Genomic DNA, 19004 nt, shown 5'->3' with positions numbered 1-19004 from the left:
GTTTTATAATCATTGTATCTTATTATAGAAAAAAAATTTAAACTTTGATCACAAAAATTTATGTGAGACTTTTAACAGTTTTAGCAATTTATACTCATTTTGAAAAATTCAAAATAAAACGTATACAAAAAAAAATCTAAATTTTTATTATATGATTAATGTAATTTTGTAATTTATTTTAATAATAAATAATTAAACAAAAATGATAAAAAGTAATTAGATTGTTAGCAAATCTTTATTATGTGAAATGATTAATTGTCATATATATCTTGATCACATTAGGTAATTCTGTAGGTTTTATTTAATGAAATAATATATATAATAAATTTTATAATAATATATAATAAATAAATAATTCATAATGAACATACTATATAATATAACATTTTCTAGCAATTTAATTTTGGACTAACAAAATTTTCAATTGATTCTCAAACCGCCACGTAAGCAAAATTGACATTCTAATTAAGTGACACTTAAGCAAAGCTCTTTTTTAATTAATACAAACTTGAGGTTACAACTTAACTTTTTAAATGTTTCTCGATTAATATTTTTAAAAACATTGGAACAGGAGATTCAATTGGTGGGATTAACGACTCTAATTGCGTCCAATGCCTTGTCGAAAACCTCAAATTTGATTCGGAGATATTCACTCCAAGTAACTGGCCGGTATAGATACGGTCCAACCGGACCAACTATCTTTGATATTGGACTTATCTTCACATCACCGGCTGGACCACCCCACAGATACGCTATCGATATTCTTGACTTGGTTTGGTTAACCCTTGCTCGGTGAACCACGCTAGGAAACTTCCCGTTCGATAAAATGTGAAAGAGGTCGCCGATGTTGACCACAAGAACACCAGGAATCGGCTCTACCGTAACCCAACCGGACTCTTCTTTGAACACTTGTAGCCCTCCCATGTTGCTCTGGTGCAAAATGGTTAGGAGACATGAGTCGGTATGAGCGGCTAGACCCATGGCTCTTTCTGGCTCAGGACAAACCGGGTAATGGTTTAGTCGTATGACGCCTCGGCCCATTTTTGATCCAGATTTCTCGGTCTTCTGAGCCCATTCGATGTCGTCTACGGTGACACCAAGTGAGCCTAATATGCATGATAGAAGTCTGTTTGCTAAGTTTTCCATTTCACCCTTGTACTCTTCGATTATTCCGCTGCGCATGAAAAATCCAAAAAAAGACTCAAGAATCACCGTTGAGTGTTAGAAAGCCAAGATCTAATCATAATTTATAAAGTTAATTAACTTGCATGTGAAAAGCTCATAATTCAGTAATATAAGTTTCATTTCACTTGAAACACTTTTGTAAACTATCCAATACATGTTTGTGTAAAGTGAAGTGGACGTTACCAGTATTTGGTGTAATCACGGGGCCAAATAGTAAGGAACTGGTTGCGGTAGGAGCCATCGGCGATTGTCAACCCTTCAGACCACATTTTCTTCTCGAAGAAAGGAGAGATTCGAGGTTCTCCGTACCCACTAACTCCTTTATTAGAGGAAGCAGCCTCGAGTTTCCTCTCTGACGGCATATCGAAAAAGGTTTTGGAGAGAGATTCAACGTCGTCGAGGAGACTTTGAGAGATCCCGTGGTTGGCTATCTGAAACGCTCCCCACGTTTTGCATGCATTTCCTAACAAAGTGGTGACGTCAGGATCGGAGAGGTTTATGACCGGAATGAACTCTTTCACAGTGGCGGAGGAGGGAGGGAGAAGGGAGTCAGCAGCGGTGAAGTTCCAGGTGAATGAGTCTGGGAGTGTTTGGAGACTGCCTAAGTTTCCAATAGATACATCTTCAGTTATTGAAGGCATGGCTGGTGAAATTGAGAGTGTTAGGATTTGGTGAGATTGGGATATCCATGATCTATACAATTACTTAGGATATACATAGAAGACACACATATGTTATGAATATATGTCGATCACAACAAGTTTAATACATGCATATATGATGAGGATAAATCATTTTTTTTTATTCTTGTCCTTTTCTGTAGGTACACGTGATTAACCTCAGTCTTTTAACTGGGGTTCTTAGCTTCGGATAAGAGACAGTTCTTAGCTTTTCTTAGATTTTAACTAAGAAAAGCTAAGAACCGTCTCTTAAATAAGAGATACGAGGGCATGATTATCGGCTGTGACATTTTTTGTCCTTAATTTTTTTTTTTGATTTTTTTTTTTTAAAAAAAAATTAAATGATGAACCAATTGCGGACCGCCACGTGTCAGTGGGGTCTGCAAACAGTTAGGGACAACCTTTGTGACGTTTCTTAATTAGGGACATTTGAGCAAAGTTCTTAGAAAAATGTGGTGGGTCCCACACCAAAAAACACTAAGGACCAATGTTGGGACTACCAATAATCATGCCCTTAGCATGATCAATGGAAAGTTCTTACGGTGGAGTTCTTAGCGGAATATAAGAATCCGTCTCTTAACTTTTAACTAAAAAATCTAAGAACCAGGTCTTAAATATCTTATTTAAGAGCTGGTCTTAGCTTTTTTAGTTAAAAGTTAAGAGACGAGTTCTTATATTCCGCTAAGAATCCCACCCTAAGAACTCTCCATTAATCATGCTCTACGAACCGTTTCTTAGCCAAAAAGTGTAAAAAAAAATAAAAAAATGTCAAATCATGAGTTAAGAACCCCGACTAAGAGATCGGGGTTAATCATGCTCTTAGGCTGAGGTTCTTAGCGGAATATAAGAACTTGTCTCTTAACTTTTAACTAAAAAAACTAAGAAAAAGGTCTAAAACTAGTGTATTATGGATTAGTAGAATATATCTTATTTAGTATTTCCAATTAAATCTAAGCAATTTGATTTGATCCACGTATTAACATTGACAAATGTTGGTTTCTCTATATTGATTATGCAATATTACTTATTGGCTATAACTCGGATAATGCCATTTTTCAATTAAAACTAGCAATTTGACTGGTATGTAACGATTAAAACAAGTGTGTTCATGCATGGTGTGAGTTACAATTGTTTTTTTGTCATTATTACTTTATGGAGAGCTTTTAATGACCCCATATTTTGATTCCTTAAGAGATAAGTACTTTGTAATTGCTTAAACATCAAAATCTAGCAAGTTTTCACATTTTTAAAAAAATAGGGGGGGGGGGGGGGTATACCTAATGTATTCTACGGTTTCTACCTAGCAAAGTTCTCGTGTAATGAGTTAAAATAAAGTATTAACTATTACTCATATTACTCAGATAAAAACTGTACAATAATGAAAGTACAAATGTAAACATCAAGAGGTTTGGTCTGAAGACAGATAGTTTCTAATAAAGGAAAGAGACTGATTAAAATGAGTAGCTTTGGTTGCAAGGTACTGCTTCCAAGTAAGAGATGGGTAAAGAGGAGAATGGAGAGGATCAACGAGTTTGGGAAGCGGAGAGATCATCAGATCAGAAGGTGGACCCCACAAGTAAGCCATGGAGAAGCGAGATCGGAGGTGGTTAACCCTAGCTCGGTGAAGCACGCTCGGGAATATTCCGTTGGTCAAAATGTGGAGTAAGTCACCGAGGTTGACCACTAGTGAGCCAGGGACAGGTGGCACGGTGATCCAGCCCACGTCATCCCTGAAAACCTGGAGACCGGCGGTGTTGTTCTGGTACAGTATGGTCATGAGAGTTGAGTCGGTATGTGCTGCGAGACCCATTGCTCGGTCCGGTTCTGGACATATTGGATAGTGGTTTAGTTGGATAGCTGCTTGTGCTCCTTGAAAGTCTGAAATGGGACCGGCCCATTCAATGTCTTTTTCCTCAACTCCAAGTGAGCCTAATGCCAGCCACATCAGCTTGGCTGCCAACTTTTGCATATGCTCTTCATACTCTTGAATAATTTTACTGTTTAATCGATGTGACAATCAGATGAAATCTTAAAACGTATACAAATCTTCATACAAAAACTGAGACAGCCATAATCTATTAATGCGTCCATCAGCCTTTTTTTTCCTACCATAAATGCCATTGTATTTTGTTACTGCTTACTATATAGTATACAGATATCGTTGAGACACATATAATCTTTGGTGGGTCTATTAGCTTTCATTGTGCTTTTAACTAAACTTCAACATGGCAAGATATTTCGATTTCTATTTTTCCTTTTTCGGATTATTCCTACTCGTATCCATAAGAAAATAACGAAATATATAATAGTCAACTGTAATGTACTAACACGTCCACTAATCTTATTTTTGGTTGAGCCGGTTTAATCTTTTTTTTTTTCCTTTAAGAGAAGTGGATATATATGTTGATATGCTATTTACGGTCTGTTGTTACAAGAAAACGAATCTTAGATAAAGATATATAGTTTTTCTCTTGTCCCAAAAAAAAAGAAGATAAAGATATATAGATACCAGTATTTGAGGTGCTGCTTGGGCCAGAGTTTGTGGAAATCATCAAGTGGGGAACCAATAACTGTGAAACCTTCGGACCACATTTGTTTGTTGAAGAAAGAAGCAATACGAGCAACCCCGTAGCCGGAGATGCCATCCTCCCGTCGAGCTGCCTTGAGCTTCCGGTGGACGGGAAGCCGGAAAAGGCTTCCAGTGAGGAACTCAATGTCGTCGAGAAGCCGTGAGGGCACTCCGTGGTTTGTGATCTGGAATGCCCCCCACGTGGTACAAGCATGGCCAACACGAGTGGCCACGTGGGGATCGGAGAGGTCGATGAAGGGTAGAGATTCGTCGGAAGAGGATGCGGAGAAGAGGAGATCGTCTTTGGGGGTCCATGTGTAGGAATCTGGGAGGTGACGGAGGGATGTGAAGTCGGGTAAGTTTGAGAGTGGGATATGAATGGGATGCGATATGAACACATCGCTTAACGTTGAGTGCATGATTGGATTGGTATAAAGGTTTATAGATAAAAATTTATTAGAATGTGAGTATTATTTTCTTAGCTAGTGTTCCCTTTTGGTATGAATATGATGTTTGGTGGAGAAGAGGAGTAGGAGTCGGAGGGTATTTATAGTAGTCAAGACTGAAGTGTAGTGAATGAGCGTATTTGATATGTGAAGACAAAGGCTCCTTTTAATCTCATTCTTATTTGGTTATAAAATTCTTCCTTTTTTCTGTCCAAATAATTTTCTTTTCTAACTTAGATTTAACGATTTTGTTTGTATGTGTCTGTATATTTTTGTTTTTGTTTTTTTGACTAAGTGTGTGTCTGAATGTTTTTCTTTTCTTTTCACAGAATAAGCTAATTTGCTATTTTGTTGTGTATTCATTAGAGTTTTTATAGGAGAGAACAACATTATAATTTGGCTAGCCTGTTGCAAAATTTTCCTCTTTTAAACATTAGTTCTACTGAAAACCTAACTTCAGTGTCAATATCTGTAGAAAAAGAGACAATTGTTACCAAACCAAAAATTTAAGAACGTCCTACAAAAAAAGTGTACTTTCCGAATATTAAATGTCAAAGCTATATGTTATTACGCTTGAATAATCAGGTTTGCATTAAAATAATTAATTTGCTTCACAAATTTACAAAAGTACGTACAACTAAAAATGTTTTATTATAAAACAATTGCTTACAACAACAAAAATCTGCCAAATGTGGAGATTTACTAAACAAAACCTATAGATTTTAGAAAAATCTACATTGTATTGAAGGTGAGTTTACCCCACTCCAAACCCAATCTTAAAATCCGGTCTAATAATCTAAAAGTTCGATAAAACGCAACAAAGTAGTGGTAGCCTACTGACAATCTCTTGGGGCTTGGTGTGTACCCACATCAGTTATGGGTTCGATTCCCCTGATAACTAAATTATCACTACTTGGCCAGTCTGAGCTTGGGTTTCGGCCCAAGTGGTTTACATGGTGGGTCATAACAGATGATTGGTCCACCCTCTGGCATTACGCGGAAAGTATTCTAAACTCGGATCATGCAATGTGGTACGCTTTCGGGATAGTCCACTTTGTATCACTAAGTGCGTTTCTCCCGGGGCCGACGGATCAGCCGATAAGGCTTATCAAAAAAATAAAAGTCCACAAAAGAATAAGGCTCATCTTGAGTTCGGAGAAGTATTAATCTGACATGACTTGATCAACCCAAAACTTAAAGAAAACCAAAACATTAAAAATGGTATTCAAAACGTCGGATACTCACAGAAAACTATGCCACCGTTACGATTCTTTTCCTAACAACTAGTATAAAAAAGCAAAGAAAAAGGAAAAGACGGATACAAACTTCCTTATACTGGAACTAGAGCATGCGCGTAATATTGTTTTATTGTTGTTAATTATTATTTTTCGAATGATTTAGTTAACTAATTATGTGATCGTCTTTATTTGCTAAGAGCATTATTGATATTTTTATTATGTTATGTAGTAATAGGTGATATGCTAACATATTATGTGTTTATTTTTTAATAGTGTGTTGTTGTGTAGTACTTATTAGTGGTGGAGTGAGTTTGTGATGTAATGCATATTGAATTTCAATAATTTTACATTTAGGAATTTGTTGATTCTAAGGCTAATAGTTTCAAGGTAAAAATTAATATTTGTTTTTTCAATTATTTGAACATTACTTTTTAAAGATGTGTTGTGCTCTCTTCCTATATTTTTACATTGAGCCGTCACCATCTATGCATTTCGTTTACCTTTCCGGTGTGCTGTGATTCTCACCATCACCGAAAAAGACTCACATATGTGCTTTTGTTCTTCCTCACCTTTTTCTCCACTTCTTCCTTAGATCTCGGCTCATGTTAGGAACTGTGTCTCCTTGGGTTGAGTCAGAGTTTAGTCGTCTCTGAAGTTGTTTTCCTCGTCGTTGGCTTACCATCGATAGTCCCTTCTCGTCTTAGTTTTCAAGATATGGTTTTTGGTGATCCGACTTCTATAGCTCGAGGACGGCTCCGATTTTGTTTTATCTACCCTTCCATCTATGTTCCCTCATCTCGTTGCAGCTTTCATCGCTGTTTGCATTTCTATGACTCTCCCTTTCGCCATGTTTGCCACTCCAGGTTTGGATAGTGTTCTCCTCCGAGTATGCTCTGTAGATTTGGAAGATTGTTTCTGGTCTTAAGTCTGGGCTCTGGTTTCTCGGGGGTTGGCTTCCGTTCTCCCTCACTCAGGTTGTTCTCTTCTTCCCTTGCTTCCCTTAGTATAAATGTGTGGTATTAGTCTCTTGGAGCTTTGGTCCCTTCTATCCAGAGCTTTGTGGTTCTTCACCGGCATAGGCGTCTTGTTTGTGCTTGTTTAGTTTGTGAGGTGCTTCTTACCTCTTAGCTGGTGGTTGTGCTTATCGTTCGTTATGTATGTCTTCTCCTGCTTCGTGGTGATTTTGGCCTTCTATGGATTATTCTTCCTCTAACCCGCTTTTTTGGTTCTTTGCATTGGTCATTGATCACGCTCCTTTGTATTCGAGGGATTGCATTATCTCAAGATTATCTTTCTACATTTTTCTGACTTTTGATTGTTCTAGCCAAGACACTCTATGATAAAGTGGGGTAAGTTAGTTTTCGTTCTTGATCGCCTTTGAGCTCTGGACCTTTATTGAGTTAGTGTTATTTTAGCATTTTTCTCTGTGATTATGGAAGTTTTATGTTTAGATTATGTGTTCTGCTTTAGTTTGGTTAATATTAAGATAAATATATAGTTGTAAATGAATAACAAAAAATAGTAAAAAATAATAAAATTTTTAGCTGTGAATAAATTAAATATTTAAAATACATTTATATTTGTATACTTATTTCTTTATTCATTTTGCAATTTTTGAACAATAAAATAGATTATCAAATTTCAAATGATGATGGTTAGTGTGAGAAGGATTAGATAGTGCATAGTTAGAAAATAGTGAACCAAATTACAATAATCTAAAAGAAGAATGATCTAAAATGTAAAAAGTCAAAAAAAAGAGGACACATGTCAACAAACCCTCCATTCCACATGTCATAAGAAGGAGAGAAAATCCTTATTTATAATAATAGACTAGGATAAGACATGCGCCTTGCGCAGGGTGAATTTATTTTTATATATTATTGATAGTTTCTTTTATATATTTGATCATTTTATTTATATATATAAAATATTTTTTGTTGTTATTATATAATTTTTTTCCGGTGGATCAGATCAATTTTTATTAAAAATAATGGAACAAAACTATAATTAATACATCATGGGTTGATCGTATTGGACATTAAACAAATTATGACATAAAAACCTTATTTTTTCCATCGAACACATTCTTGAAAAAAGTGAACAGTATTGTTTTCACAGTTGAATTATTTTGACTTTTATCTTCCATATGGTTTTGAAAGCTTTCAAATCAACCATCGTATTGATACATGTCATTTTAATGTTTTAGTCGTATACTTAAGGAAAACTTACATTTTTGTAATTTAAAGTCGTTTTAAAAAATTCAAAATATAACATATAAGAAAAAATCTAACATATAAGAAAAATATAACATATAAGGTGTTCTCATTTTTGTATTTTAAAGTCGTTTTAAAAAAATATATATAACATATAAGGTTTCCTCGTTTTTGTAATTTAAAGTCATTTTAAAAAATTCAAAATATAACATATAAGAAAAAATCTAATTTTTTATTATATGGTTAATGTGATTGTTTATTTTTTTTAATAATAAAAAATTAAACAAAATGAAGAAGGATGCAAAAGTTGTTATCAAATCTTTATTATTCATAATCATTAATTGTCATATATATGTAAATCATATTAGGTAATTTCGTAGCTTTTATTTAGGGAAAGAATACACACTTCTTATAATTTAGATTAATATAATGTTCTCTAGTGGACATTAAATAAATTATGACATAAAAACCTTATTTTTTCCCTCGAACACATTCTTGAAAAAGTGAACAGTATTGTTTTCACAGTTAAATTATTTTGACTTTTATCTTACATATGGTTTTGAAAGCTTTCAAATCAACCATCGAACTTATACATGTCATTTTAATGTTTTTAGCCGTATACTTAAGGAAAACTTACATTTTTGTAATTTAAAGTCGTTTTAAAAAATTCAAAATATAACATATAAGAAAAAATGTAACATATAAGAAAAATGTAACATATAAGGTGTCCTCATTTTTTTATTTTAAAGTCTTTTTTTAAAAAAATATAACATATAAGATTTCCTCATTTTTGTAATTTAAAGTCATTTTAAAAAATTCAAAATATAACATATAAGAAAAAATCTATTTTTTATTATATGGTTCATGTGATTGTTTATTTTTTAATAATATAAATTAAACAAAAATGAAGAAGAATGCAAAAATTGTTATCAAACCTTTATTATTCATAATCATTAATTATCATATATATATGTAAATCATATTAGGTAATTCTGTAACTTTTATTTAAGGAAAGAATACACACTTCTTATATTTTAGGTTAATATAATGTTCTCTAGTGGACATTCAACAAATTATGACATACAAACCTTATTTTTTCCATCGAACACATTCTTGAAAAAAGTGAACAGTATTGTTTCCACAGTTAAATTATTTTGACTTTTATCTTCCATATGGTTTTGAAAGCTTTCAAATCAACCATCGAATTGATACATGTCATTTTAATGTTTTTAGTCGTATACTTAAGGAAAACTTACATTTTTGTAATTTAAAGTCGTTTTTAAAAATTCAAAATATAACATATAAGAAAATTCTAACATATAAGAAAAATATAACATATAAGATGTCTTCATTTTTGTATTTTAAAGTCATTTTAAAAAGAAATATATAACATATAAGGTTTCCTCTTTTTTTGTATTTTAAAGTCATTTTAAAAAATTCAAAATATAACATATAAGAAAAAATCTAATTTTTTTATTATATGGTTAATGTGATTGTTTATTTTTTTTTAATAATATAAATTTAAACAAAAATGAAGAATGATGCAAAAATTGTTATCAAATCTTTATTATTCATAATCATTAATTGCCATATATATGTAAATCATATTAGGTAATTCCGTAGCTTTTATTTAAGGAAATAATACACACTTCCTATATTTTAGGTTAATATAATGTTCTCTAGTGTTATATAATTATGGAATAATGTGACACCATTAGATTAAACTATACTTTATATTAGATGCTCTAGAATTCTTTGAAATTGAATTTAGAAAGCATTTAGAGTGTCACCTAGGATTTAGGGTTTTTTTTAATTAATACAAAATTAAGGTTTTAATTTTTCAAATGCTTCTCAATTAATATATAGGGGATTACTTTTGTGTTCACTTATATACTTGTATATGTTGTTCATCCCAGTCGTATAAGTTTATAAAATCAATAACATACATTTTTCATATCAAAGTTATTAGTATATAATCTTCTTACAAACTACTTTTTAGTAATTTCTGATCATGTAGACTAAAGATAATTTTTACTTAAGCTAGTTCGTAATCGCAACTAAAAGAAAATAGCCGTCAAAGCTATATAGAAAAGAATGTTATTATTAAATTTCTCTCGGATAGTTTTGTTATTATATATCATTCCAGAAGAATAGTCTCTAGAACTCAAATAACGAACTCAAGTATGAAACTCAAAGACTCAAATAAGAATTATCTCTTATTAATAACTTGTGAGACTCTCTCAAAACACAAGTTCTCAAATCCCTAAATTTCGTAAATGGTATTACATCTCAATATTTACTTATATAGAGATTATATTTTCCTAATCCTAATAGATAAACATAACTTTAGATAACTCCTAAGCTTATAATGTTTCCTATTTCCAAGTCTCGATAGGATTAGGTCTCCTTACTTCTATCTCAAGCTTCTTTGTTCTTCAAGCTTAATCCAACAATCTCCCCATTAAGCTTGAACTTCACATCACTCAAATCTTGAACTCCAATGAGATATCTTATCTCCTTAAACTTTATCCTTCCTAGAGCTTTGGTTAAGATATCCGCCTTCTGTTGACTTCCGGGAACATGCTCGACTTCTATTACTCCATTCTCGACACACTCTCTAATGAAATGGTATCTAGAGTGTATGTGCTTGCTGCGTCCGTGAAACACATGGTTTCTTGTAAGAGCAATGCCAGACTTATTGTCAATACGTATAACCACCTTCTCACTCGATGACCCGTGGATCTCTTCAAGCAACTCGCTGAGCCATATAGCCTGTCGTGTGATGTTAGGAGTTTTCAAGCTCCTAAGACAAATGTTGTAGTATAGTGATTGTCGAACCAGTTCTGAGGGATATCAAAGCACTGAGAATGCAAGTACTCACTTAATCTAAGTGCAACCAATGATTTAGATGAGTTTTAAGCTATGACTAAAACTAAAAAGCAATAACAGAATGATACTTTCTTGACTAAGGGAAAAGAGAACTCATGGGCATAGGGATTAGACCTTGGGTGATCAAGTTTCGAACTAAGGATGACAAATGATCAATCAAACTATCTACCTTAAGCCTAGACACAATTCTAAGCAAGCTCTATGTCTAGATGAATGCTCATTTGCTAACATATCTCAAACATCAAATGTCTTTGGTTGAATAATATGAAAGCAATCATTACTAACAAGTCTATTAGCTATCTTAGCACCTTTAACAACAAATGTCTTTGGCAAAGTATATTAAAAGCCTAGGAGAGTTGTCTCAGGCATTTCATCAAACACCTTTCGGGTGGGAAATGCCTATTGATCAACTTTTGAGTGGCCAACTCAGAAGATGCATTAGGAATACTCTATTAGCAAGGAACAAGAATGATCTACACTAAAACATCCTAGAACTAACCTAATCACCCTTAATCTCCCTAACCCATGAATTCAAAAGGTGATTACTCACTAATCTCCATGATTCCTCTTAAACTCATATTGGATTTCAGATTAATCATGTAGAGAAATAGATAAGAAATCAACAAGAACATAACAATCAAAATCCAAGAGATAAACTTCTCAAGAGAGTTTTTGTGTATTTCTCAATAGATCAAAAGATCCTCTGCCTGGTGGCTACAAAAGATGTTTAAAACATAGGTTTTTCCAAGTGCAAAACGTCCAAAATAAATTGTAAAAAGGTCCTTGAGAAATCATGATTTTCGGCAGCAAAATAACGCGGAGCGACTTGCAGGTGTCGCTCTGGAAAGTCGCTCCAGGGCCGATTTTTGGTGTCTCCGGGCGAGAGGTCCCGAGCGACTTTGGTGTGTCGCTCCAACGGGTCGCTCTGAGAGGTCGCTCCAGGGTCATCTAAGACTGTTCGGAGTAACGAGAACGCGAGCAACTTCATGGCGTCGCTTTAGGAAGGTTGCTCTGAGAAGTGGGACACAACGACTTCGTGATGTCGCTCCGGGAGGTCGCTCCCATGCTCGGTTCGTCCAATGGTCACTTTTTCACCTCTTTTGAGCTCCAAATGCACTTGAATGTCTCCAATAACCTCATGTGGTACTCCAGTACCTAATAGAGACTCATGTATGCAAAATGCAACCTAAACATGGCTAAATCCTAGTCTATATGATCAAAATGCACATGGACGAATGGATAAGATAATGGAAATATGCAAGATATCAACTCCCCTAAACTTGTTCTTTTACTTGTCCACAAGTGAACTTTCTAGAACTCATAGGGAGAGAGGTTTGAAGGTGAGAGCTCATAGCCAAAAGAAACACACAAAACACTCAAATCAACATCTAAATTCAGCATTAGTACACCCTCTCTTATTATACTCTAGCTTCTCTAGGCCTATTCAACTCTTTTCATCCCTACACTCATCATCATGCATTCACACATGCAAATCAGCCAACTCTCACATTCATTAAGCACAAAACATCAGGTGAATTCTTGCAAATGGTCAGTTGGTCCAAGTCATTTGGTTGGGTAAGGGAAGGCTTTTATTCAAGTGAGTCAAGAGGTTCAAAATATATGATTTCAAAGGTGGTTCACTCTCAAAACAAGTAGCCTTGACATTGCACATAATATATCTAAGAAAGGGATCAACTCATGCATACAATGCTCAATCTCCATTGTTCTACCCTATTCCCAAACATACAATTACACAATCATTCCCAAATGTCAAACCCAACTCACATCTCTCACCAAAAGATCCTAAGAACATTAACTCCTTCTCTTTGAAATCTACAAGAGATTTTTCACAACCTCAAAACATTACTTAGCTCCTAACAACTTTGCTAGCTCCCTTTTTCTTTCTTTTTCTTTTCTTTTCATATATTTTTTTTTTTTTTTTTTTTTTTAGATGGGTGCCAAGACTTTTCATAACTTGAGCTAGAGGTTTTTCTACTTATCCCAATAAGACAATTCACTTAAACACAAAGAGTCATTTCTTTTCCTTTTTCATTGCTCCCAAATCATAATCACAACTCTCACCCCCCACCTATAGCTAGACAATAGAGTGCCCAATCTAGCAAGAATGAAGATCAAGCATTGTCATTCCCGATACTCTCAACATTATGCACATGTAAGACTTTCCGAAGAAGGCCTCACTCATCAAACAATGAAAGCTTAAAAGGAGGGAAAAGTTTTGGGAGTGGTCTACCACTAGAGTTTGTCAAAATAAGATTGGCATAAATGATGTGACAACTCAGGTGTGTATAGCCATGACTCAGTACACAAGGGACCATGAGCAAGAAGCATTAAGTTCGTTTAGTTCAAATAAGGTTGTAGTTGGCTTCAAAGACTGAGTTTCAGCAATCAACAAGTTTCAAGAAGAGTCTTCAAGGCTCGAAGAATACAAGTGTTTTTGAGAGGTGCATAAGCTACTCAGGTGCAAAGTAATGTTTTTTACAAGGCATTTCAAATCATTGCTCCCAATGCAAGTAAATGCAACCTATATGCCTTAGACTCTCCTAGAAATGCCAATGATGCAAACTAAATGAATTTTTTTATGCAAATATATATGTATAATGCAATGCATGAGACTCAAAATCATCAAAGCAAACGTGATCAAATACTTGGTACCTCCCCCAAACTTAAATGACACAGTCTCTGTGTTGTCAAGGAGAGAGAGATACCCAAAAAGAGAAAACTAATATGCAAAAACGAAATGGTATATACAAGGGAAAGTAGTGGGTTACCTTCTATGGAGAATGAGTAGAGGGAGATGCTCCCTCCTCGTCGTCCTCAGGTGGTAACTCTTCAAGGTGCTCATGAGTAAGAGTGTCCATCTCTTCAATGTAGAAGGCTTGCCCGAACACAGTTGGTTTTTTCATTTTCTCCTTGATGTCAAAGTGGAGAACATGCCCTTACCCAAATGGAGATCAATTGTGCCCTCTTTCACCTTAACAATTGCTCCTGCTGTAGGTAAGAATGGCCTTCCAAGAATCAATGGGTCCTGAGCCTCCTCACCCATCTCAAGCACCACAAAATCTGTAGGTATCTCATACCTTCCAATCATCACAGGTAGGTCCTCTAAGATGCCCACAGGGTACTTCACTGAACGATCAGCTAACACCAGAGAGAGTTTACACTTCTTGTACTGAGTGAATCCAAGCTTCTTTGCAACAGACAAAGGCATCACGCTGACACTAGCTCCCAAATCGCAGAGACATTTCTCAAATACCATAGGTCCAAGAGCACAAGGTAGTGTAAAGCATTCTGGATCCTCTAACTTCTCTGGAACATCAAGCCTTTGGATGATGGCACTGCACTCATGGGTAAGAATCATCATGCTTTCCATTTCCTTCTTCTTTGCAGCTACAACATCTTTCAGGAACTTGTTGTATTGAGGAATCAACATGAAAGCATCGATGATGGGCATTGCAACCTGAGCTTCACTCATTTGCTTCTCAAACAAAGCCTTGTACTTCTCTAGCAGCTGCCTCTTGAATCTACCAGGTAATGGTAGTTTGGGTTCATAGCGAGGAGGAACAAAAGAATTCTCACTTGCTGGATCAAGAACTTCACCATCTTTCACTGTTTTCTTCGCTTCCCAACCTTTCCTTTACCCTTGGCTTCCACAATCTTCTCCAAGATTTCATCATTGATTTTTTCATCAACAATCACCACTTCATCATCTAAGTTGATGGCCACCTCTTCACCTAGTTTCTCAGCATCCCTAGTGAGGGTTGTAGGAGGTAACTGCTAACCACTCCTAAGGGTGATAGCTTTGGCCTCCTTGGGGTTTTGGTCAGATTTCCAGGTAGAGATCCTTGCTGGCGAGTCTGGTGAGTGTTCATGGAAGCAAACTGATTCTCTAAATTCTTGACTGTAGAAGCAAGATGTGAGAACTTGTTGTTGAGCTCATTGTAGCTCCCATCAATCTTGGAATGAAGGTTCTTCAACTCATAACCAACATGCTTCTCACTTCTAGTCTGAGACTCCAAGATTTGTTTCAGCAGGGTGTCAGTGCTGCTCTCTTGAGGAGCAGAGGAACCAGATGAGGGGTTTTGCTGAGGTTGATAGTTGCCTTGCTGGTTGTTTCGAGGCGGATAACCACTCTGTTGGTTGTTGGGATAGGATTTCTGTTGGTAGTTGTTGTACTGAAAGTTGGGCTCTTTTTTGTACCAGCTACCATTGTTGTTGATGAAACACAGCTCTTCCTGACCTTCCAAACCCTCAACCTCATGGACAACAGGTGGTGTATCTTGGCTTGGGTTACCAACAAAGTGCAGTTGCTCTTGTCTGGCTTTATCAGCAAGGAGGATGTCTATCTTATCCTGTAGAGCTTTCAACTCCTTCCTCGTCTGCTTATCATCTGTTCGACTGCTTCTGTCGTGGTCTCCACTGTAGACTGCATCACTCTTTACCATGTTGTCAACCAGCTCCTCTGCATCTTCCTCAGTTCTCCCCAAGAAGAACCCATTGCTAGCTGTATCCAGTCTGGCCCTGTACTTAGGAAGAGCACCACGGTAGAATGTGCTCAGCAAGCTCTCCTTAGAGAAACCATGGTGTGGGCATTGATCTTGGTAGCCCTTGAATCTCTCCCACGCTTCGCTGAAGCCTTCCAAGTTCTTCTGTTGAAAACTGGAAATCTCATTTCTCAGCTTAGCAGTTCTTGAAGTAGAGAAGAACTTCTCCAAGAATGCTCTCTTGCAATCATCCCAAGTGGTGATAGAGTCGCTGGGTAGAGACTTCTCCCACTGACGTGCCTTATCCCCCAAAGAGAAAGGGAATAACTTGAGCTTTAAGGCATCTTCAGACACACCATTGGTTTTTGACAACCCACAGTAGCTGTCGAACTTGTCCAAGTGGTCAAATGGGTCCTCTAGAGCTAAGCCATGATACTTGTTGTTCTCGATCACGTTGGGGAGTCCTGACTTGACCTCAAAGTTGTTGGCTGCCACAGCCGGTGCTCGGATTCCTAGTCTATGACCATGAATGTTGGGCAGGTCATAAGTACCAATGGGTCGAGTTGCCCGCGGTTGGTGTTCTGCCCCTTGCGGTGGATCTGCCATATCAATATCCAATCTCTGCAAGTGGGCTTGTTGTTCTTCTTCTCTTCTAGCTCTAGTACACTCCCTCTTGAAAGCTCTGATGTCTGCTACTATTGGAACTAGGTTTGATGGACCTTTGCTCCTCAAGTTCATACACCTGAAAGTGAAAGGTAGGTGAAGAAGAAGAATCAGTAACAAAACAAAATTAAAATGACTTAGTCTCAAGCAAGTGACTAAATCTCAATGTTTAAATCTACTCAGAATTTGGCAACGGTGCCAATTTGATGTTAGGAGTTTTCAAACTCCTAAGACAAATGTTGTAGTATAGTGATTGTCGAACCAGTTCTGAGGGATATCAAAGCACTGAGAATGCAAGTACTCACTTAATCTAAGTGCAACCAATGATTTAGATGAGTTTTAAGCTATGACTAAAACTAAAAAGCAATAACAGAATGATACTTTCTTGACTAAGGGAAAATAGAACTCATGGGCATAGGGATTAGACCTTGGGTGATCAAGTTTCGAACTAAGGATGACAAATGATCAATCAAACTATCTACCTTAAGCCTAGACACAATTCTAAGCAAGCTCTATGTCTAGATGAATGCTCATTTGCTAACATATCTCAAACATCAAATGTCTTTGGTTGAATAATATGAAAGCAATCATTACTAACAAGTCTATTAGCTATCTTAGCACCTTTAACAACAAATGTCTTTGGCAAAGTATATTAAAAGCCTAGGAGAGTTGTCTCAGGCATTTCATCAAACACCTTTCGGGTGGGAAATGCCTATTGATCAACTTTTGAGTGGCCAACTCAGAAGATGCATTAGGAATACTCTACTAGCAAGGAACAAGAATGATCTACACTAAAACATCCTAGAACTAACCTAATCACCCTTAATCTCCCTAACCCATGAATTCAAAAGGTGATTACTCACTAATCTCCATGATTCCTCTTAAACCCATATTGGATTTCAGATTAATCATGTAGAGAAATAGATAAGAAATCAACAAGAACACAAGAACATAACAATCAAAATCCAAGAGATAAACTTCTCAAGAGAGTTTTTGTGTATTTCTCAATAGATCAAAAGATCCTCTGCCTGGTGGCTACAAAAGATGTTTAAAACATAGGTTTTTCCAAGTGCAAAACGTCCAAAATAAATTGTAAAAAGGTCCTTGAGAAATCATGATTTTCGGCAGCAAAATAACGCGGAGCGACTTGCAGGTGTCGCTCTGGAAAGTCGCTCCAGGGCCGATTTTTGGTGTCTCCGGGCGAGAGGTCCCGAGCGACTTTGGTGTGTCGCTCCAACGGGTCGCTCTGGATCGGGAGCGACCTTGGTAGGTCGCTCTGAGAGGTCGCTCCAGGGTCATCTAAGACTGTTCGGAGTAACGAGAACGCGAGCGACTTCATGGCGTCGCTTTAGGAAGGTCGCTCTGAGAAGTGGGACACAGCGACTTCGTGATGTCGCTCCGGGAGGTCACTCCCTTGCTCGGTTCGTCCAATGGTCACCTTTTCACCTCTTTTGAGCTCCAAATGCACTCGAATGTCTCCAATAACCTCATGTGGTACTCCAGTACCTAATAGAGACTCATGTATGCAAAATGCAACCTAAACATGGCTAAATCCTAGTCTATATGATCAAAATGCACATGGACGAATGGATAAGATAATGGAAATATGCAAGATATCATCGTGCGGCTTCTGTTCCAGCCATAAACTCTGCCTCACAGGATGACAGAGCCACAGTCTCTTGCTTCTGTGAACACAAAGTGATTGGGCTTTCCCCAAGATAAAAGACGTGACCAGTTGTGCTTCTTCCATCATCGGGATCCATGTTGTGACTACTGTCGCTGTAGCCAATGAGTCTAGACGCATTTGATAGTGAGCGCTCAAACATAAAACCACAAGTCATCGTTCCCTTTAGGTACCGTAAGCATTGCTTCATTGCTATACCGTGTGATTCCTTCGGGTGTTGCATATACCGACTCAACACTCCGACACAAAAAGACAAGTCAAGACGTGTATGTAATAGGTAACGAAGGCATCCAACATTGCGTCTGTAGCTTGTGGCATCAATGGATCTTTCTTTTTCGGACTTTAGTAGCTTAAGCCCGCACTCTATGGGGGTGTGCACCATATTACAATCTTTCAGTCCAGCTTCCTCTAATATCTTTAATGCATAACTCTTATGACTCAACGTAATTCTGCCTTGGTGTTGAGTAATTTCGATCCCGAGATAGTAAGTTAACTTACCCAAATCACTCATCTCAAATTTTGACGCCATCTCCCTCTTAAACTCAACAATGACGTCCATATTCGTTTCTGTAATGAATATATCGTCTACATAGACGGAAAAAACCAAGAGATCATTGTGTACCTTCTTTCGATAGACCGAGGGCTCCTTTGAGCACTTGGAAAACTGAAGCTCCATGAGAATTGAGTTTAACTTATTTTTCCATGCTCGCGGGGCTTGACGTAGACCATACAATGCTTTGTTGAGTCGATAAACTTTGTTCTCCGAACCCTTAACCTCGAATCCTTCAGGTCGAATGACGAACACGGTTTCTTTTAGTTCACCATGCAAGAACGCCGTCTTGACATCCAAATGATGAATCTCCCATTCATTAGATGCGGCAATACTGATCAGAAGTCGGATAGTTTCGATCCTATCTACTGGAGCGAACACCTCT

The 19004-nt window shown here is 36.6% G+C and overlaps 2 protein-coding genes and 1 non-coding gene across 3 annotated transcripts; 1 reads left to right on the top strand and 2 right to left on the bottom strand.

Moving 5' to 3' along the window:
• Window positions 1-470: 470 nt before the first annotated feature.
• Window positions 471-1939, bottom strand: LOC106436779 (gibberellin 3-beta-dioxygenase 4-like). The gene is made up of 2 exons (XM_013877724.3): window positions 1369-1939; window positions 471-1174 (listed from the first exon to the last, which is right to left on the bottom strand). The coding sequence occupies exons 1-2, from the start codon at window positions 1824-1826 to the stop codon at window positions 577-579; spliced, it is 1056 nt and encodes a 351-aa protein (XP_013733178.2). The 5' UTR covers window positions 1827-1939; the 3' UTR covers window positions 471-576.
• A 1250-nt stretch (window positions 1940-3189) lies between these two features.
• LOC125581661 (gibberellin 3-beta-dioxygenase 2) lies at window positions 3190-7906 on the bottom strand. The gene is made up of 2 exons (XM_048747490.1): window positions 4375-7906; window positions 3190-3862 (listed from the first exon to the last, which is right to left on the bottom strand). The coding sequence occupies exons 1-2, from the start codon at window positions 4851-4853 to the stop codon at window positions 3265-3267; spliced, it is 1077 nt and encodes a 358-aa protein (XP_048603447.1). The 5' UTR covers window positions 4854-7906; the 3' UTR covers window positions 3190-3264.
• A 7907-nt stretch (window positions 7907-15813) lies between these two features.
• Window positions 15814-15920, top strand: LOC125582573. Its single transcript, XR_007320030.1, has one exon. It is a non-coding gene; the product is annotated as a small nucleolar RNA R71 (small nucleolar RNA).
• Window positions 15921-19004: the final 3084 nt, after the last annotated feature.

Source organism: Brassica napus, chromosome C2, assembly GCF_020379485.1.
Source record: "Brassica napus cultivar Da-Ae chromosome C2, Da-Ae, whole genome shotgun sequence".
Lineage (NCBI taxonomy): Eukaryota > Viridiplantae > Streptophyta > Magnoliopsida > Brassicales > Brassicaceae > Brassica > Brassica napus.
This window is presented reverse-complemented; position numbering and strand designations above follow the sequence as displayed.